A 22,715-nucleotide genomic window follows, 5' to 3' on the forward strand; every position below is an offset into this window, starting at 1 on the left:
TATGAAACATCTGGTAATATGAAAAGAGGTGACTTAGAACTGTGGGGACACAAGTCATAAGCAGGGCAATAGCTAGGGAAAAAATGTGACTACTGTAGAAAATTTTGTATATTTACATGTACAGGAATAGGATTCTGAAGATGGGGCATGTTCAGATAAACACAGCAAGAGTATTCATCCAAAATAGAGAAATATTTCTGTCACTGCTGATAATATATTCCAGTGAGCCACAGAAATGATACAGCAAAGTGGTTTTAGGAACAGGAAAGATATAGATCCTATTCTTCTGGAGTTTTCAGTCCAGACTCTAGAGTACAAGACAAATTCAGCATTTTCTTATTATGTTTGAAAATGAAGAGTGCTTTGGAGCAGATGTAGGAACATACAGGGTGAGTGATAATAATCAGGAAAGTAATATTTAAACTTAGTATACAGCTAGGTAGGGAACCCAGAGTATATTTTATTTTCTAAGTAAAAGGAAGAGCATACAAAAAGGTCCACATCTCAGAAAGTGGTCTGTTCATGAAACTGGAAAAAACTCATTATAAACCAGCCCAGGAGACAAATGGGAGAGGAAAGAAAAGCAAGGGTATGTGCGTAAAATGCTAAAATAATCTAGGAGATTAATGTAACTTGGCCAAGGGGTGTAGCAGCAGCAATGAAGGGAAATAATAGATTCAAAAGCTACTAAGGAAGAAGTCAAAAGACTTACTGACTTTATACAGTATGCCAGGTAAAGAAAACAGGAGTTAAAGATGAATCAGATTTCTTTCTTATTATGACTCTGTTTATGAAGATACTGAAAACTGGCAGAGGAAGAAGTTGGGAGGAATTTAGTTCTCAATATGTTGAGTTTGAGAAGTCTGTGGGACAACAAAAGTAGAAAAGTTAATTGGCTCAATCCAAGTCATCAGTTTAGGCATTACAATTATGTCAAGTGCCTTGTGAATCAAAGGAAAATTATTTTCAGAATTAGAATTATCTCCATATTTTTAGTCTTTGAAAACGATATGGTTGGTAGAATAATGACTTCCTAAAGATTCACCTGCCCTAATCACAAAATCTGTGAAAATGTTACATTACATGGCAAGAAAGTTTAGAGACGTGATTAAGGTAATAAACCTTAAAATAAGGAGATTATCCTGAATTATCCCAGTTGGCTGACTCCAATTAAAATGAGAAGGCTAGCATTGCTGGTTTTGAGACTGTAAGAGGACAGCCGTAATTTAAGGAATGCAGGCGATTTCAGGAAGGTACAAAAAGCAAGGAAATAGATCCTCTTCTAGAACAACCAAAAAGGAACAAAAACCTTGTAAACACCTGGATTTTGACCCAGTAAAATCCATTTCAGACTCCTGACTCACAGAATGGGAAGATAATATGCACTGTTTTAAACCACTAAGTACGCAGTAAGTTGCTATGAGAGCAAAAGAAAATTAATGGACAATGCTATATTAATTAACCAATCTAGATAAATACAAGTTTTATATACATTAAAACTAGTGTACAAAATATAGCAGGTACTCAATACAGGTTTAACATTTTTAACTTTTTTTTTAAGAGTATCGTGCAAGTACACTTTCTTGATGCAACGTTTTTCACTAAGAAATTATAAATATGCATCTTTCAAATTTTGTGAATTCATATTCTACTAGTTTTAAGAAATATGCTTTCTTGTAATGTTAACTATCATCCTCAGTTTAGTCAGATTCTCCATATAGTGTTTTCTTAAAATGACCAAATGCTGATTAGAAACTGAAGGAAACAAAAAAATAAAGAATAATTCCAATAAAAAGGATATGGTACATGTCTAACATTTATAAGACATCCATTAAATAGGTCATTTTCCTTCTACTGTAAGCAGAACTTGTCAAATATGCAAAGGCATATATAGGCAAAACTGAAGTCTGACAACTATTATTTCAGGTAATATAAAGTCTATGTTATAGACAATATAAAAAGAAAGCTAAAATAACTGAGTGTATGCATGAGCTTAGTCGTGTCCAACTCTTTGCAACCCCATGGACTGTAACTCGCCAGGCTTCTCTGTCCATGGGATTTCCCAGGTAAGAATACTGGAGTGGTTTGTCATGCCCTCCTCCAGGGGATCTTCCTGGCCCAGGGATGGAACCCTTGTCTCCTGCACTGCCAGGCCGAGTCTTTACCACTGAGCTACCAGTGATAACTATATTAAAGAGGATTTTTTTTAAAAAGATTAGCATAAATATTGAGCTTTTAATATACTCTCTCTTTCCTCTATACTAGCAATAGAGTACAGAAAATTCAGGCACAAAACAATTCCACTTAAGCATTAAAAATTTTCAACTTTTCAAAACTTTTTGATGTAACAAAAAATATGGGCTCTAGGTTGAGACAGATCTTAAGATTAATATTTAACTTCTTTTGAGTGTTATCTCTTATTGGATAGGATTGTCAAGGATTAAGCTGTATTTCACACATATAAAGTGCAAATAAATCTGGTGAGTGTTTTCTAGTCCATTAACTATTCTGGAGAAAGTTCTTTCTGTAAGAAATACCTTTTCTATTATGGAAAATGTGATACACTTTATCCATTTATAACCAAAACTCTTCAAAAAAGCAGGCACAAAGGGAACATACCTCAGCATAATAAAGGCCATATATGACACATATGACAAAGCCACAGGTAACATCATACTCAACGATGAAAAGTTGAAAACATTCTCTAAGACCAGGAATGGTGAAAAGCTAAAAACATTTCCTCTAAGACCAATTCTCACCACTTTTATTCAACAGTTTTGGAAGTCTTAGCCACAGCAATCAGAGAAGGAAAAGAAACAAAAGAAGTCCAAACTGGAAAGGAAGAAATAAAACTGTCGCTGTCTGCAGATGACAAGATACTATTATGGTGGTGCAAAAGTAACTGCAGTTTTTGCATTGTTGAAATTTGCTATTTGATATTAGAATATAGTCTTAAATAAACATATTTATGTTATATATCATTTTAATGCACATGTCTATGTCTTTTTGCTAACGACTTATTACTAGTTGCTGATTATATTATTTAAATAGACTATGGAAATGATGTTAGACAAAAAGCAAATTCAAGCAATTTTCTTATTCAAGTTTAAAATGGGTTGCAAAGCACCAGAGACTACTCTCAACATCCACAACACATTTGGCTCAGGACCTGCTAATGAACATACAGTGTGATGGTGGCTCAAGAAGTCTAGCAAAAAAACAAAACAAAACAAAACAAAAAAAGAAGTCTAGCAAAGGAGATGAGAGTCTTGAAGATGAGGAACGCAGTGGCCAGACATCAGAAGCTGACAATGACCAACTGAGAGCAATCATTGAAGCTGATTCTCTTACAACTACACGAGAAGTTGCGGAAGAACTCAGTGTCGACTCTATGATCATTTGACATTTGAAGCAAATTGAAAAGATGCAAAAGCTCAATAAACAGATGCCTCATAAGCTGACTGAACATTTAAAAAAAAAAATCATGCTTTGAAGCGTCGTCTTCTCTTATTCTACACAATAATGAACCTTCTCGATCAGATTGTGACATGTGATGAAAAATAGATTTTCTACAACAACCAGCAACAAACAGCTCATTGGCTGGACCAGGAAGCTCCAAAGCACTTCCCAAAGTGAAACTTGTACCAAAAAAAAGATCACGGTCCATGTTTGGTAGTCTGCTGCCCATCTGATCCACTACAGCTTTCTGAAGTCTGACAAAATTGATACATCTGAGAAGTATGTTCAACAAATTGATGAGATGAACAGAAAACTGCAATGCCTGCTGCTGGCATTAGTTAACAGAAAGGGTCCAGTGCTTCTCTACAACAACGCCTGATCTCACGTTGCACAACTAACAATTCAAAAGTTGAATGAATTAGGCTACAAAGTTTTGCCTCATCTGCCAAATTCACCTGACCTCTTGCCAACCAAATATCACTTCTTCAAGCATCTCGATAACTTTTTGCAGGGAAAAAGCTTCCACAACCGCCAGGAGGAAGAAAATGCTTTCTAAGAGTTCATCAAATCCTGAAGCACTGATTTTTTTTTTTCTTTCTTGAAACACAGAATTTTATTTGGAAACCATTTAAAGTAGAAAAACCCCCTGTCAAGAAAGACCAGGTGGAAAATGGTTTCCCAATAAAATGGAATTTTAGGACAACAAAAGTCTAAAAGGCCACGAAAGAGAAATAGCACCACTGTTATTTGAAAAATGGTAGTTACTTGCATTTTTTGGCATTGTCATTCACTGAATCTGAGTTTTCCTCTGAATTCCACACAGAGTATGCACTACATGTAACAGTTTTATCATAAAACACCTGCTTGTTACACACATTTCAGGAAAAGCTACCACCAGAAACAAAAATCAATATAAATACAGGGACTAAACAATCTCAGCAGTGGGTGACACAAATTTGTAGAATTCTGCCAAATAAAGGAACTGAGGCAGCTGTGAGCAAAGTAAATGAGGGAGTTAAGGAATAAAATGTTTTAAATATTAATAATTAATTCAGACGTGGTACTATATTTTCTGCAAAATAATGTTAACATTTGGTAACATGCTAGCATTCTTATCTCCAAAGAGATCAGTGCACTGGCAAAGTATTCTGATAAAAGCAGAGGGCTGTGGATAGCACGTACCAAAAACACCCAGTCTTACAGATCCCAAGAGAGCAGTGGCCTTCATTGATCACTCCCTTTGCCAGAGGTCCAGAAAGAACTTGCAGCATGATCAACTACCACTGAACTTTCACTCTAAGCAGCAAATTTTAAGGAGCCAAAGAGGAGTCCCCAGTGGGCAAAGGGAACAGAGAAGAGAAACATGTTAAATGTAAACTTAAAAGAGAGTAAAACGGGACACAACCCTCATTCAAATCCCAGAGATGCAGGCAAGTCCCCAAAAGTAGATGTTAGGTTTAAAAACTAGACACATCTCATTTCCCCTCAACCCCCCTCCAAAAAAAAAAAAAAATACACAGAATTATCAGGGATAACTGGAAAAATCACCAGAAAAATGCTCAATGAAAATCAAGCTCTTCAAACCAAACGCCTCAGGTCTGAAACACATCCTATATTCATCTAGGCAACAAAGCCTCTTGCCAAAGCATGGATTTTTAAGCTACAGGAATAAAACTTATTACTCACTGGCAAAAAAGAATTGACTGTAATGATTCCTATTTTGATTAATAAAGATGTGTTTGAGGCTTGCTGTAATGATTTCAAATTCAGTCAAAAAATGCGATTATGTTTGCACCAACCTAATACACACAGAAAATCCTAAAGATGCTACTGGAAAATTATGAGAAGTCTTCAGTGAAAAACAAAATTTGCGGGATACAAAATTAACATACAAATCTGCTACATTTCTATACACTAACAACAAAAGATTAGAAAGTGAAATTAAGGACAATCCCATTCACCACAGCATCAAATATAAAATACTTAAACCACTTAAGGAGGCAGAAGACCTGTACTCCAAAACTATAAGATGCTGACAAAAGAAATCAAAGATGGCACAAACAGATGGAAAGATATATCATGCTCTTGAAATGGAAAAATCAGATTTCTCACAATGACTATCATACCCAAGCAATCTACAGATTCAATACAATCCCTATTAAATCACCAATGGCATTTTTTGCAGAACTAGAACAAAAACACTTTAAATTTGCATGGAAACACAGAGGACTGTGACTAGGCAAAACAATCTTGAAAAAGAAAAACGGAGCTGGAGGAATCAGTTACCCTGACTTCAGACTATACTACAAAGCTACAGCAATCAAAACAGTATGGTACTGAAACAAAAACAGACATACAGACCAATGGATCGAGATAGAAATTCTAGAAATAAACCCATGCACGTATGGTCAATTAATGTACAACAAAGGAGACAAGAATATACAGTATAAAAAAAAAAGGCACTCTCTTGAATAAGTGGTGCTGGGAAAACTGGACAGCCACATGTGAAAGAATGAAATTAGAACTTTCTCTTTCTCTAACACTACACACAAAAATAAACTTAAAATAGATTACAGATCTAAATGTAAGACCAGATACTGTAAAACTGCTAGAGGAAAACACAGGCAAGACACTCTTTCACAAAAATTACAGCAGGATCTTTTTGGATTCACCTCCTAGGGTAATGAAAATAAAAACAAAAATAAACAAACATGACCTAATTAAACTTAAATGATTTTGCACAGTAAAAGGGAAGACATATACAAAATGAAAAAGACAACTCACAGAAGGGAAGGAAATATTTGCAAATGAAATGACCAATAAGAGATTCATGTCCAAAATATACAAATAGCTCATAGCTCAATATAAGAAAAAAACAAAAACACCCAAAAGAAAAATGGGCATAAGATCTAAATAGACATTTCTCCAAGAAGACATACAGATGGCCAATAGACACATAAGAGGATGTTCAATATTGCTAATTATTTGAGAAATGCAAATCAAAACTACAAAAAAGTATCACTTCATACCGGTCAGAAGGGCCATCATCAAAGGTATACAAATAATAAATGATGGAGAGGAAGTAAAGGAAAAAGAACCCTCCTACACTGCTTCTGGGAATGTAAACTGGTGCACCCACAGTAGAGTACAATATGGTAGTTCCTTTAAAAACTAACAATAGGATAAGCCCTGTAACAGAGGGCTTTGCACAAGAAACAAGTGCACACAAACCCCACAATGCAGAGAGTGGGCAGGGGGAGCCAGAACAAGTTCCACACTAGCCCTGCAATGCAGCACGAGGGCCCCAGAAGCTGAGAGAAGTGCACACAAACCCCTCAATGCAGAGGGTGGACCGGAGAGCCAAGATAAGGGCACACAAGCCCTGTGAAGGAAAGGGCAAGCCAGGGGGCTAAAACAGGTGTGCACAAGCCCGGCAACACAGAGGGAGGGCCTTGGGAACCAAGACGAGGGCACACAAGCCCCATGACACAGAGGTTGGGCTCAGAGGGCTGAGGGAAGCCCACACAAGTCTCTGTGACGCAGAGGGCACAAGAAAAGATCCACACAAGCGCCTACCTAGCAAGCTTTGGCCAGCAGTGCAGGGCAGGACAGGAGAATGATCCCATAGATAAGCAGGGGGCTGGTGGAAGTGAAGATATCCTGAGTGCCTGCAGAAATAGACACGTCTAACACTTCCCTCATAGCTCAGTCGGTAAAGAATCTGCCTGCAGTGCAGGAGACCTGGGTTCTACCCCTGGGTCAGGAAACTCTCCTGGACAAGGAAATGGCAACCCACTCCAGTATCCTTGCCTGGAAAATCCCATAAACAGAGGAGCCTGGTGGGCTGCAGTCCATGGAGTCGCAAAGAGTCAGGCATGACTGAGCAACTAACACACACACAACACTGCCAAAGCCAGAAGGACTGCCCAAAGGCATACTGAACCCATAGACGCTCCAAAACCTACTAATCTACACTGCACTGCCCTTCAGAGATGAGATCCGGTTCCATCAACCAGAACACAGGCACAAGCTCCCCTAACCAGGAAAACATCACAGGACACTAACCCAATCCCATCCACAGGGGTAGACTCCACAACCAAACAGCACTACAACCTTGAGAACCTTTATTTTTCTTATAAATCACACTGTTTATTCCCCCTACATAGTTCTACCTTCACATTAGCCTTCTGTGGTGCTATGGAGCTTTCCTCTTTACTTTTCTAGTCAAAAATAAATAAATAAATCATTTTAAGATTTTTTTTTCTCTTTTTCACCCTCTTTTTTAATGAGTTTTTTCATTTTGTTTTTTATATATTTAACTGCTTTTCCTATAGTTCTTACTGGCCATATCTATTTCTAAATATACATATAAATCTTCTCCACATATGTTTATTGATCTTTGCTTTTCTGTTTTTTCTGTTGTTCTTTAACTTCTTTTCCACCCCCTCCTTTTCTCTTTTGCTTCCCTTCTCCTCTTTTTTTTGTCTTTTTTCCTTCTCCCTGTTTTCCTTCACTCTTTCTTTTTTCACCAAGTAGGTGAAATTGCTGAGCTCTCTTTGTTATATTCCCCAGTTGGCCCTCTGCTCATGCAGTTTTCCAGAGTGAGCATTACCTAGTTCTGCTTTTAATTGGTTGATATCACTTTTGACTTTCCTTGTTCACCAACTCAATCTCCTGTACTCTTTTCTTTAGAAAACTGGTTGTAACTGTATATGTGGAAGTACGTGTATATGTCCCATTTTCTCTGTAATTACCTGCTTAATCCACTTGATCTTCTCCAACTAGAACACAGGCACAGGTCACCCCTAACAAGAAATCAACACAAAACCCCAACCAACACTTCCCTCTAAGGGCAGAAAACAAAAGGAAGAAGTTAATACAATCCTAAGGCCTGGGAAAAAGAGACCTCAGTGAAGCAAGTTAGAAAAATAAAATGGCAAAAAGACAGAGAATACAGCACAAATGAAACAGCAAGGCAGAAACGCACACCATCAAATAAAGAAGAAATAAGCAATCTCCTTGAAAGAGAATTCAAAATAATGATAGCAAAGATGCTCTCAAGACTTGAAAATAGAATGGAGAAAACACAAGAAACATTTAACACAGTTAATACAATCACCCAGGACATAGAAGTAAAGAATAAGCAAGTGGATGAATAACACAATTACTGAAATTAAAAATACCTTCCTCTAGAAGGAACCAATAGAATAACTGAGGCAGAGGAACGGATAAGTGAGCTAGAGGATAGAATGGTGCAAATAACTGCTGAAGTGCAAAATAAAGGGAAAGGCACGAAAAGAATTGAGGATATCATCAGAGACCTTTAGGACAATAGTAAACGCACCAATTTTCGAGTTACAGGGGTCACAGAAGAAGAAGAAATAAAAGAAGGCACTGAGAAAATTTTTGAAAAAATTATAGTATGCAGGTTAAGAAGTAACAGTTAAGTAGTATAACTTAAGTTACACTAAAGTTATATAAGTAGTAGTATAACTGCCTAACAGCATAGTATGCAGTTAAGGAGTAAAATCAGACATGGACCAATGGACTGGTTCCAAATTGGGAAAGGAGTACATCAAAGCTGTTAATTGTCACCTTGCTTAGCTTATTTAAACAGAAAGCAAAAGAGGAACTTAGGAGCCTCTTGATGAAAATGAAAGAAGAGAGTGAAAAAGCTGACTTAAAATTCAACATTCAAAAAATGAAGATCATGTCATCTGGTCCCATCACTTCACAGTCCCATCACTTAATGGAAAAAAAATGGGGAAACAATGGAAACAGTGACAGACTTTCTTTTCTTGGGCTCCAAAATCACTACAGGTGGTGACTGCATCCATGAAATTAAAAGACACTTGCTCCTTGGAAGAAAAGCTATGACCAACCTAGACAGCATATTAAAAAGCTGAGACATTACTTTGCTGACAAAGGTCCATCTAGTCAAAGCCATGGTTTTTACAGTGGTCATGTACGGATGTGAGAACATAAAGAAAGCTGAGCACCAAAGAATTGATGCTTTTGAACTGTGGTGCTGGAGATGACTCTTGAGAGTCCCTTGGACTGTGAGGAGATCCAACCAGACCATCCTAAAGGAGATTAGTCCTGGGTGTTTATTGGAAGGACTGATGCTGAAGCTCCATTACTTTCACCACCTGATGTGAAAAACTGACTCATTGGAAAAGATCCTGATGCTGGGAAAGATTGAAGGCAGGAGGAAAAGGGGACAACAGAGGATGAGATGGTTGGATGGCATCACCAACTCGATGGACATGAGTTTGAGCAGGCTCTGGGAGTTGGTAATGGACAGGGAAGCCTGGCATGCTGCAGTCCCAGGTGGAAAAGAGTCAGACACGACTGAGCGACTGAACTGAGAGCTGAAAACTTTCCCAATATAGGAAAGGAAATAGTCAATCAGTCCAAGAAGTGCAGAGAGTCCCTTACAGGAGAAAAACAGTGAGACATATATTAATCAAGCTAACTGAGATTAAGTACAAAGAAAGAATATTAAAAGCAGCAAGGGAAAAGTAACAAGTAACATACAAGAGAAAACCCATACAATTAACAGCAGATCTTTCAACAGAAACTCTACAGGCCAGAAGGTAATGGCAGAATATATTTGAAGTACTGAAAGAGAAAAAATCTACCACCAAGATTACTATATCCCACAAAGATCTCATTCAAAATTGATAGAGAAATCAAAAGCTTCACAGACAAGCAGAAGAGAATTCAGCACCACCAAACCAGCCTTGCAACAAATACTAACGGGACTTGCATAGTCAGTAAACACAAGAGAATGGAAAGACCTACAAAACAAACCCAAAACAATCAAGAAAATGCCTACAGGAACATATGTATCACTAAATATATGTATCATACATATTATACATATGTATCATATATTACCTTAAATGTAAATGGATTAAATGTACCACCCAAAAGATACAGACTGACTGAATGGACATAAAAAAAAGATCCATATATATATATGCTGCCTACAGATCATTTCAGACCTAGAGAAACATACAGACTGAAAGTCAAAGGATGGAGAAAGATATTCCATGCAAATAGAAACCAAAAGAAAGCCGGAGTGGCCATCCTTATTTCAGACAAAATAAGACTTTAAACTAAAGAATATTATCAGAGACAAAGAAGGACACTACAGACTGATCAAGGCATCAATCCAAGAAGAAGATATAACAATTGTAAATACTTAGGCACCCAACATAGGAGCACCTCAATACACAAGGCAAACACTAACAGGCATAAGGGGAAATCGACAGTAACACGATAGTAGGGGACTTTAAAAACCCACTTACACCAACAGACAGATCATCAAAACAGAGAATCAAGAAGGAAACACAAACCTTAAATGAAACATTAGACCAAATGAACCTCATTGATATCTTCAGGACTTTTCATCCAAATGCAGAATAATACACTTTTCAAGTACATGTGGAACATTCTCCAGGACAGATCACATATTGGGCCACAAATCAAGCCTCGGTAAATTTAAGAAAATTGAAATTGTATCAAGTATGTTCTCTGACCACAAAGGTATGAGACTAGATATCAACTACAGGAAAAAAACTGCAAAAAACACAAACTCTTGGAGATTAAACAAGACATTAATAAATAATGAAGAGGTTACTGAAAATAAGAAAGGGAATCAAAAGATTACTAGAAACAAATGCACTGGAGAAGGCAATGGCAATCCACTCCAGTGTTCTTGTCTGGGGAATCCCAGGGATGGGGGAGCCTGGTGGGCTACCGTCTATGGGGTCGCACAGAGTCGGACATGACTGAAGCGACTTAGGAGCAGCAGCAGCAGAAACAAATGACAATGAAAACATGACAACTCAAAATCTATGGGATTCAGCAAAAGCAGTTCTAAGAGGGAAGTTTATAGCGATACCATCATACCTCAAGAAACAACAAAAGTACTGAATAGACAACCTAATTCTATTTCTAAATAGAAGGAGAGGGATCATAAAGACGTGAGCAGAAATAAATGAAAAAGAAATGAAGGAAACAATAGCAAAGATCAATAAAACTAAGAGCTGGTTCTTTGAGAAGTTAAACAAAACTGACAAACCACTAGCTAGACTCATCAAGCAAAAAAGGAAGAAAAGTCAAATCAATAAAATTAGAAATGAAAAAGGAGAGGTTACAACAGATAACACCGAAATACAAAGAATCATAAGAGAATATTATGAGTAACTATATGCTAATAAAATGGACAACCTAGAGGAAATGGACAGATTCTTAGGAAAGGTCAATCTCCCAGGACTGAACCAGGAAGAAACAGAAATGATAAACAACACAGTTACAAACACTGAAATCAAAACTGTGATCAAAAATCTCCCAAAAACCAGATGGCTTCACAGGGGAATTCTATCAAACATTTAGAGAAGAGCTAATGCTTATTTTTCTAAAACTCTTTAAAAAAACTGCAGAGGAAGGAACATTTCTAAACTCATTCGACAAGATCACAATCACCCTGATACCAAAACCAGGCAAAGACAACATGAAAAAAGAAAATTATAGGCCAATTATCACTAATGAACATAGATGCAAAAATCCTCAACAAAATTCAAGCAAACAGAATTCAACAACACATTAAAAAACTCATATACTATGATCAAGTTGGGTTTATTCCAGGGATGCAAGGATTCTTCATTATATGCAAATCAATCATGATACACCATATTAACAAACTCAAAGATAAAAACCATATGATCATCTCAATAGATGCAGAAAAAGCCTTCAACAAAATTCAGCATCCATTTATGATAAAAACGCTTCAAAAAAAGGGCATAGAAGAAACCTACCTAAACATAGTAAAGGCCATATAAGAAAAGCCCACAGCAAACTATTTTCAATGGTGAAAAACTAAAAGCATTCTCTCTAAGATCAGGAACAAAACAAGGGTGTCCACTCCCACCACTATTATTCAACATCGTTTTGGAAGTCATAGCCATGGCAATCAGAGAAGAAAAGAAATAAAAGGAGTACAGACTGGAAAAGAAGAAGTAAAACTCTCACTGTTTAGAGATGACATGATACTATACATATAAAACCCAGAAGAAACTGCTTAAAATCAGAAAATTACTAGAGCTAATCAGTGAATTCAGCAAAGTCATGGGATCTAAGGTCAAAACACAGAAATCACTTGCATTCCTATACACTAACAATGAAAAATCAGAAAGAGAAATTAAGGAATCAATCCCTTTCACCATTGCAACTAAAAGAATCAAATATTTAGGAATAAACCTACGTAAGGAGACTAAACCTGTATACGGAAAATTATGACACTGATGAATAAATCAAAGACATCATAACAGATGAAGAGATATTCCATGCTCCTGTGTAGGAAGAATCAATATTGTGAAAATGACTATACTACTAAATGCAATCTACAGATGCAATGCGATCCCTGTCAAATTACCAATGGCATTTTTCACAGAACTAGAACAAAAAATTTCACAATTCATATGGAAACACAAAAGATCCCAAAGAGCCAAAGCAGTCTTGAGAAAGAAGAATGGAGCTGGAGCAAGCAACCTTCCTGACTTCAGATTACACGACAAAGCTATAGTCATCAAGACAGTATGGTACTGGCACAAAAACAGAAATACAGACCAATGGAACAAGATAGAGAAACCAGAGATTAACCCATGCACCTATGGGTACCTTCTTTTTTGACAAAGGAGACAAGAATATACTATGGGGCAAAGATAGCCTCTTGAATACATGGTGCTGGGAAAACTGGACAGCTACATGCAAACGAATGAAAAATTAGAAAACTACCTGATCCCATACACAAAGATAAACTCAAAATGGCTTAAAGACCTAAATTTAAGACCAGAAACTGTAAAACTCTTAGAGGAAAACATAGGTAAAACACTCGATGACATAAATCAAAGCAAGATCTTCTATGATCATTGCCTAGTGAGTGCAGTGCAAGTCGCTCAGTTGTGTCCAGCTCTTTGCAACCCCATGGGCCTATACAGTCCATGGAATTCTCCAGGCCAGAATACTGGAGTGCGTAGCCTTTCCTTTCTCCAGGGGAGCTTCCCAACACAGGGATTAAACCCAGGTCTCCCACATTGCAGGTGGATTCTTTACAAGCTGAGCCACAAGGGAAGCCCCACCTCCTAGAGTAATGGAAATAAAAACAAAAATAAACAAATAGGACCTAATTAAACTTAAAAGCTTTTGCATAGCAAAGAAAACTATAAGCAGGGTGAAAAGACAACCCTCAGAATGGGAGAAAATAATAGCAAAGGGAAAAACTCACAAAGAATTAATTTCCAAAATATACAAGCAGCTCATACAATTCAATACCAGAAAAACAAACAACCCAATCAAAAAGTGGGAAAGGGACTTGAAGAGACATTTCTCCAAAGATGACATACAGATGGCTAACAAGCACATGAAAAGATGTTCAACATCACTCATTATTAGAGATATGCAAATCAAAACTACAATGAGATACCACCTCAGACCAGTCAGAATGGCCATCATCAAAAAGTCTACAAACAATAAATGCTGGAGAGGGTGTGGAGAAAAGGGAACACTCCTGCATTGCTGGTGGGAATGTAAACTGATAAAAGCCACTCCAGAAGACATGGAGAGTCCTTAAAAAGCTAGGAATAAAACTACCATATGACCCAGCAATCCTACTCCTAGGCATACAACCTGAGGAAACCAAAACTGAAAAAGACACATGTAACCCAATGTTCATTGCAGCACTATTTACAGTAGCTAGAACATGGAAGCAACCTAGATGTCCATCGACAGATGAATGGATAAAGTTGTGGTACATATACAATAGAATACTACTCAGCCATAAAAAGGAACACATTTGAGTCAGTTCTAATGAGGTATACAAACCTACAGCCTATCATACAGAGTGCAGTTAAGTCAGGAAGAGAAATATAAATATCGTATACTGACACATACATTTGGAATCTAAAAAGATGGCACTGATGAATTTATTTTCAGGGCAGCAATGGAGAAACAGACACAGAGAACAGACCTATGGACATGGGGGGGACAGGATGAGGGAGAAGGGGAGATGTATGGAGAGAGTCACATGGAAATTTAAAATACCATATGTAAAATAGACAGCCAATGGGAATTTGCTGTATGACTCAGGGAACTCAAACAGGGGCTCGGTGACAGGCTAGGATGTGAAAGGTGGGATGCAGAGGGAGATAGGAGGTAGGTTCAGGAGGGAGGGGACACGGGTGTACCTATGGCTGATTCTTGTTGATATATGACAAAAAAACACAAAATTCTGTTAAGTAATTTTCCTTCAATTAAAAAAATTAAAAAAAAAAAAAAAAACTAACAATAGCATTAACATATGATCTGCAAACCCACTCCTGGTCATGGATCTGGAGAAAACCATAATTCAAAAAGATATATGCACCTCAATGTTCATTGCAGCACTACTTACCAAGACGTGGAAGTAAACTAAATGTCCATCCATAGATGAATGGATAAAGAAGGTGTGGTAATTATATACATACATACATACATACACAATACACACACACACACACACACACACACACACAATGGAATTATACTCATCCATAAAAAAGAATGAAATTAGGCCATGTGCAGCAACATGGATGGATTTAGAGATTAGCATACTTAGTGAAACTCAGCAGTGGCCACAGGACTGGAAAAGGTCAGTTTTCATTCCAATCCCAAAGAAAGGCAATGCCAGAGAATGCTCAAACTACCACACAATTGCACTCATCTCACACGCTAGTAAAGTTATGCTCAAAATTCTCCAAGCCAGGCTTCAGCAATATGTGAACTGTGAACTTCCTGATGTTCAAGCTGGTTTTAGAAAAGGCAGAGGAACCAGAGATCTAATTGCCAACATCCACTGGATCATGGAAAAAGCAAGAGAGTTCCAGAAAAACATCTATTTCTGCTTTATTGACTATGCCAAAGCCTTTGACTGTGTGGATCACAATAAACTGTGGAAAATTCTGAAAGAGATGGGAATACCAGACCACCTGACCTGCCTCTTGAGAAATTTGTATGCAGGTCAGGAAGCAACAGTTAGAACTGGACATGGAACAATAAACTGGTTCCAAATAGGAAAAGGAGTACGTCAAGGCTGTATATTGTCACCCTGTTTATTTAACTTCTATGCAGAGTACATCATGAGAAACGCTGGACTGGAAGAAACAAAAGCTGGAATCAAGATTGCTGGGAGAAATATCAATAACCTCAGATATGCAGATGACACCACCCTTATGGCAGAAAGTGAAGAGGAACTAAAAAGCCTCTTGATGAAAGTGAAAGTGGAGAGTGAAAAAGTTTGCTTAAAGCTCAACATTCAGAAAACGAAGATCATGGCATCCGGTCCCATCACTTCATGGGAAATAGATGGGGAAACAGTGGAAACAGTGTCAGACTTTATTTTTCTGGGCTCCAAAATCACTGCAGATGGTGACTGCAGCCATGAAATTAAAAGACGCTTACTCCTTGGAAGGAAAGTTATGACCAACCTAGACAGCATACTCAAAAGCAGAGACATTACTTTGCCAAGAAAGGTTCGTCTAGTCAAGGCTATGGTTTTTCCTGTGGTCATGTATGGATGTGAGATTTGGACTGTGAAGAAGGCTGAGCGCCAAAGAATTGATGCTTTTCAATTGTGGTGTTGGAGAAGACTCTTGAGAGTCCCTTGGACTGCAAGGAGATCCAACCAGTCCATTCTGAAGGAGATCAGCCCTGGGATTTCTTTGGAAGGAATGATGCTAAAGCTGAAACTTCAGTACTTTGGCCACCTCATGTGAAGAGTTGACTCATTGGAAAAGACTCTGATGCTGGGAGGGACTGGGGGCAGGAGGAGAAGGGGACGACAGAGGATGAGATGGCTGGATGGCATCACTGACTCGATGGACGTGAGTCTCAGTGAACTCTGGGAGTTGGTGATGGACAGGGAGGCCTGGCGTGCTGCGATTCATGGGGTCGCAAAGAGTTGGACATGACTGTGCGACTGATCTGATCTGTTCTGATCTGATACTTTAGTGATGTAAGCCAGACAGAGAAAAACAAATATCATATGATATCCCTTATTGTGGATATCAGAAAAAATAAAAAAGATACAAATAGGGGATGGAGGTAAATTAGGAATTTGGGATTAACATATACACACTACTATAAATGAAACAGAAAACCAATAAAGACCTTCTATACTGTATAAGGAACTATACTGAGTATCTTATAATAATCTGTAAGAGAAAAGAACTTGAATAAGAATGTGTGTGTGTGTGTGTGTGTGTGTGTGTGTGTGTGTGTGACTGATTCAGTTTGCCATACACCTAAAACTAACACAACATTGTAAGTCAACTATACTTCAATTTTAAAAAGTGATACAGAAAAGCACAAGTTGATCTTTTCTTCATGATACTGTCACCATTATAAACCTCAATTACTATACAGAGAGATGACATAAAGAGAGTGGTTATATTTCAGGTTTCACTGGGACAATCCAAGTTTATGCTTACTGTCATGATATCCTCTCCCATTTTCATGTGTCCCAGTTTGTATAATAAATGATATACTGTCCCAAAATAAAAAGTTTTTTGAGATTATTAGTTGATTATTCTCTGTGCTTCCAATATCATCCCGTGGATGTATGTATATTTATGTTAGTCTACAGACATTACCAGATGGATCTTTTTTAATGATGAAAATTATTTATTAGCAATCTTTGTAAGTTCAGAGCCTAATACAGTGTCTGACATTCAATAATTTTTAGATAAATGAGTAAATAATTGAACAGAGTAGTATTAATTTTTATTTTCAAGAACTAGCCCCACTAGCTGATTTCTTATCCAAATTTATATTTTAATAAGCCTCAAGAATATATGATGCTGTCTTATTTGTGTTCTGTTTAACTACCTGGTTTACTAAGCATTTGCCTTTTACTTCTCCCTTTACATATGCTATAATCTTAGAAGCTACCCCAAAATCAAGTGACCTGGAGCTGAAGTACAATATAAAATAGATAGTCTAGAAAACAGCCTGCAGGCTTTTGAGGCTTTGTATAGATTTAATGCCTACTTCCTAAAGCTAAATAGGAATACTATAAAAAGCAAAGTGGTGGGTTAATATTCACAGTTACATTTAATATAAACACTTACCCACAGAAAGCAACTGATTGTTGGAAATGTTAACGCTTATCTCTTCACCCTCTTCCATATTTTTGTCTGAATTTCTTTGTAACTTGTCTTGGACAGTATGTGATATATTTATATTTGTATCTTTAGACTGCCTCACATCAACTTCTTCTTCAGGTACATTGGCCTTAGATTTTGTTCTCTGGTTTTGTTTTATAGTCCTTTTGCCTCCAGATGATTTTTTTGCATTCTCAGAATGTATTTCATATTTTGTAGATTTATAATTATTTTCTACATCATCTGACAAAGCACAACTCCCACCCAGTATTTTTTGTTCAGAGGGCTGAGATTTCTCTACTGGGTGAGCTTTGCCAGGATGCTTGTTACTTGTCAAAGCCACAGATGATACACTGTCATGTTTTTCTCTTGACTTCTTCCTCTGAAGGACAGTGCTCTCAGCAGGGGATACTGTGTGCTGCTTCAGAGGCCCAGTCTTTCTTGGTATAGTAATCCAAGGTTGACTGACAAAACTTTTATCTGATTCATCAATTATAAATTCATCTTCCAATAACTTCATATTATTTGCAGAAGATAAATGAGGTGGAACAGTTGCTATATGCCTAACAACAGAACTAAAACAGAATGTTACAATAAATAATAGCTCAAAAATATAAAGCTTATATCTTTGCTTTAAAGAGCAGTTGACACGTCTCTTCAATTTTTCCTTATACTTTAAAATCTTTCCCTCCTTTTACATTTCTATAATATCTGAGCATACTCATTTATAACATTGATGGAGTCACAGAAATTTAAAGCTGGAAGCATCTCTATAGACTTCATCAACTAATTTCCGGTTCCCCATTCATTAGAAATATTAAACAGATGAAACCCAGAGATGTATAAATACTGCCCAGATATACTCATTTACAGTATAAAAATGCATGCCATTATTATAATGTTAAATTAAATTTTGTTTTTATAGATATCTCATGGGCATGAATTTCTTAACATCCAAAACAAGATATTTCTGAGACACCTTCTAGTTTAACAATTTAAGAAAACACTACTAAATTATAGACTAAATTATATTACATAAAAATTCATTCCAAGTTTGAAAATTCACACACATTTTCGTACATGTTTAATGTGATGGAATAATTTTGCATTTCCTTCCTCTTTATGACAACAACCTTGAGCAAACCATATCCTAGAGTGAAATATGCAAAAAAAAAAAAGGGCAAACATCCAAATTCCGAAGGCAGTACATGTACTCCTTTTTCTGCCTTTTTCACTTGAGAAAGGATGCTTAACTATTTTCATACACAATAGAAGAAAAGCTAGGATGGCAAAACGATTATCATGTCTATATTTTTTCCCTTTATAAAAAGATTATGAGATGAAAATGCCTTCTATACTTCTCTAATCTCAAACACTTCATAAATCTTTCAATATAAAAAACATATACATATATATGCTAAGAAATATATCTTCTAATAGGCAGAGTCTTACTAGTTTATATAATTAGAAAAATCTAGAAAATCTAATAAAAAAAGTATAAATAGAAGACTATACAGTATATAAATAGAAGATCATATTTAAACAAATATTATTTTTCAGCACTTAATTAGCCAATCTGATAGAAATATGTTTAATTTGCTTTATTGTGTATTATCTGTAGGGCTTCCCAGGTGGTTCAGTGGTAAAGACTCTGCCTGCCAATGCAGGAGAGGGTACGATCCCCTGGAGAAGAAAATGGCAATCCACTCCAGCATTCTTGCCAGGGAAATTATGTGGACAAAGGAGTCTGGTGGGCTATAGTTTTTGGGGTCACAAGAGTGGACACAATTTAGGGACTAAAGAACAACAAATATTACCTGCAATATCTATTAATTCCAACATTAAAGAAGTAATCCTAGGACTTCTTGGAGGTCCAGTGGTTAGAACGCTGCACTCCCTCTGCAGGGGACATAGGTTCAATTCCTGGACAGGGAACTAGGATCCCACATGCCAGGCAGCCAGAAAAACAAAAAATAATGCTATGTATTTAAAAATAAAAGTTTTCCCAAACCAGCTAATAAGAACTCTCTATATCCCTCCTTTATTCTACTTCAAGAGACTTTCGTAACTTTAAGGTTATTCAAACCAAAGATATCCTTCGGAAACCACCTTCACACTTACTACAGATCAAATGTTTATATCCCTCTGAAATTAATAAATTAAAACCTAATCCCCAATATGATGGTATTTTAGGGTGGGGTCTTTAGGTAGTGATTAGGTAATTAGGGTGCAGTGGCTTATGAATGGAATTAGCACCTTTATAAGAGAAACCCCAGAAAACTCCCTCACTCCCTTCTACCATTTGAGGTTATAGCAGTAAACTAGCCATCATGAACCAGGAAGCAGGTCTCACCAGACACTGAAACTACTTGAGCCTTGATCTTGGACTTCTCAGCCGCTAGCATTGTGAAATAAATTTCTGTTGCTTATAAGCCATCCAGACTATGCTGGTCTATTTAGCAGCCCAAATTAAAGATACAATTTTAATTAAATATTAAAATTCAGAATACAGAAAGATGAGTTCTGGCTCAGTGGAAAAATGCTATTTGAGTTGGATCTGAGGACATGTAAGAAAGAATCACAAGGAAAAGCATAAGCAAAACAAAGAAGCAAGAAAATATGAGGAATAGTCAACAGTTACATCTGGTTATAGCAATTAAACAAACTATAAGTAGTTTATCAAAAAACTGACACATTAAAAAATAATTACTCTTTTGGACACAGATATAATTAGTCCATAAATGTAACATATTTGTATCAGATAGCAGGGACAATATGCATACAGGGGTAAAAATGCCATATGTACCTATGTGTACACACACACACACACCCCCCATACAGAAAGAGAAAGAGAGATGGGAGAGAAGGATCAAGAGTATAGAGGTGGAAGGAGGAAGGCGTCAACTATGGAACAGAGACTGAACCAAAGAGGAATTTCATTCATTCAATGTTTTTATAAAACTTTCCTAATAGATTTGCGAGCACTCTGACAAATGTCATAGAAAATACAAAAGAAACTAAACTCCCAGAAAGATGGGCTTATGTCTTAATCTACTAAGAAAGACATACATAAAATAGTTAAACTGTAATACAAGGTTAAGAAATTATACATTGGAGTGAAACTTTTAGAAGAAAATATAAATTGGCTTATGACAAGGGGAAAGGGTGTGCCAAAGCCAGGACAACTGCAAATACATATGACAGAAACAATTCACTAGTGAGAGTGAAGGCCTTAAATATCAGCTATAAAGCGAAAGCAATAGTCGCTCAGTTGTGTCCGACTCCCTGTGACTCCATGGACCGTAGCCTGCCAGGCTCTTCTGTCCATGGAATTCTCCAGGGAACAATACTGGAGTGGTCTGCCATTCCCTTCTCCAGGGGATCTTCCAGACTGAGCCCGAGTTCCTGCACTGCAAGCAAATTCTTTACTGTCTGAGCCACTGGGAAAGCCCCAAATACCAGTTGACAACATTAAAGCTTATTCTGTAGACCACCGGTTCTCAACCCTAGCTGCTGTCAATTCCAGTTAACTCTATATGCAGCCAGTTAAAATCACTGAATGGACACTGTGGAACTACTGAAGGTTTTTAACTAGGCAAGAATCGATTAAAACTTATTTTAGGACTACCATTTTACTAACATACTTAAAAGAAATAGAAAAAAATATTTAAAACACTAACAATGACACATAGGCACCTTGACAATTTTACTTCTAAATATTGCCTTTATTTTTTGATATCATATATACTAAAGTGTTGATGAACAGAAGTAATAAAAGCTGAAGAAACTTATTTTCTTTTACATTTAATTTAGAACCCATTAAATGATGGCTTTGGGGTTAGATTACTGGTAAGAAATTCACTCTCTTTATGGGTTAAACATAATTTCAATTAAAAATTATGTCAATTAAGATTAACTTCTGGTTAAATGTCATTAAGAATCCTTAGGTACTATTCAAAGAATGTAAAAGAAAAATGTGGATCATTTCTTAATAACTTACCTGGATTCACTTTTTCTTTTTACAGTTTCTAAAAACAACGTTGAAAAACTCTTCCTAGCTTGTGGTTGATTTTCATATTCTGAGTCTTGTATTCTTTTTTGAGATGTTCCTGACTGTTTCCTTTCTTGTAGTCCTTCTGAGACTTTATCCTCTATTTCTGACACTTCATTCATTATTTCTACTTTCTTTGAAACATCTTTATCTTCAAAGCTTAACCTAAAAGGTTAGAAGGAGGACAAGCTGAATATTTCCACCATTTGCTGAGTTATAAGTTTTCTTAAACTTCCCTACAGCGATAATACAACCACTTACAAAATTTTTCAGTGGGCCTTTATTTAAACTTTATAAATACTGATGTGTTTCTCTCACACAAATTACACAAGACAAAATGTTCAGAAAAATTAAATTTTGTATTTGCTGATAGAAAAAAAATAAAAGAGAAAAAGAATGGTTAAATCATATAACAAGGCAAATTGTAGCTTAAAATACTAGTTCTCAAACATTTCATATGAACCTGAACCCTCTGGGGAATCTTATTAAAATGTAGATTTTGATTCAATAGGTCTGGCATAGAGTTTGAGATTATGCATTTCTAACAGGCTTCCAGATCATATAATTTCTCTTGATCCTGAGCTGCAGATCACACTTTGGACTGCAAAATCCTAGAGTGTACTTAACTCCTCAGCTCCAAGAATCAAACAGGAAAGACCCTATACAGATATTATACTTATGGCAGAGGTTTTTCAACGGCAAAGGACCTTGAACAATCAATTTTGCTTCTTAAAGGCCAAAGGGAAAGAAAGCCCCAGGAAATGGATGTGGGTTTACCACAATTATCTTCAACAACACTTACTGTTTGCTCCCCCTCAAAGTGACCTGATACATACCTACGCTGGTAATTAAAAATAACATATGGAAAATACAAATTATTTATCTTAGAAAGCTATAGAAAATTTATTATGAGAAAAAAATAGCCTGTGATAAACCATAATGAAAAAGAATATTAAAAAGAATGTGTGTGTATATATACATATATATGCATAACTGAGTCA

General features: G+C 36.6%; 1 protein-coding gene across 3 annotated transcripts in view; it reads right to left on the reverse strand.

Annotated features, from left to right (window-relative positions):
- CENPC (centromere protein C) overlaps window positions 1–22,715 on the reverse strand; it is a 94,287-nt gene that overhangs the window by 50,972 nt on the left and 20,600 nt on the right. For all 3 annotated transcript variants that reach the window (XM_061420315.1, XM_061420317.1, XM_061420316.1), the window contains exons 7-8: window positions 21,664–21,879; window positions 17,631–18,238 (exon numbers count right to left, since the gene is read on the reverse strand). In XM_061420315.1, coding sequence (XP_061276299.1) covers window positions 17,631–18,238; window positions 21,664–21,879 — 824 coding nt within the window. The remainder of the gene's footprint in view (window positions 1–17,630; window positions 18,239–21,663; window positions 21,880–22,715) is intronic.

Source organism: Bos javanicus, chromosome 6, assembly GCF_032452875.1.
Source record: "Bos javanicus breed banteng chromosome 6, ARS-OSU_banteng_1.0, whole genome shotgun sequence".
Lineage (NCBI taxonomy): Eukaryota > Metazoa > Chordata > Mammalia > Artiodactyla > Bovidae > Bos > Bos javanicus.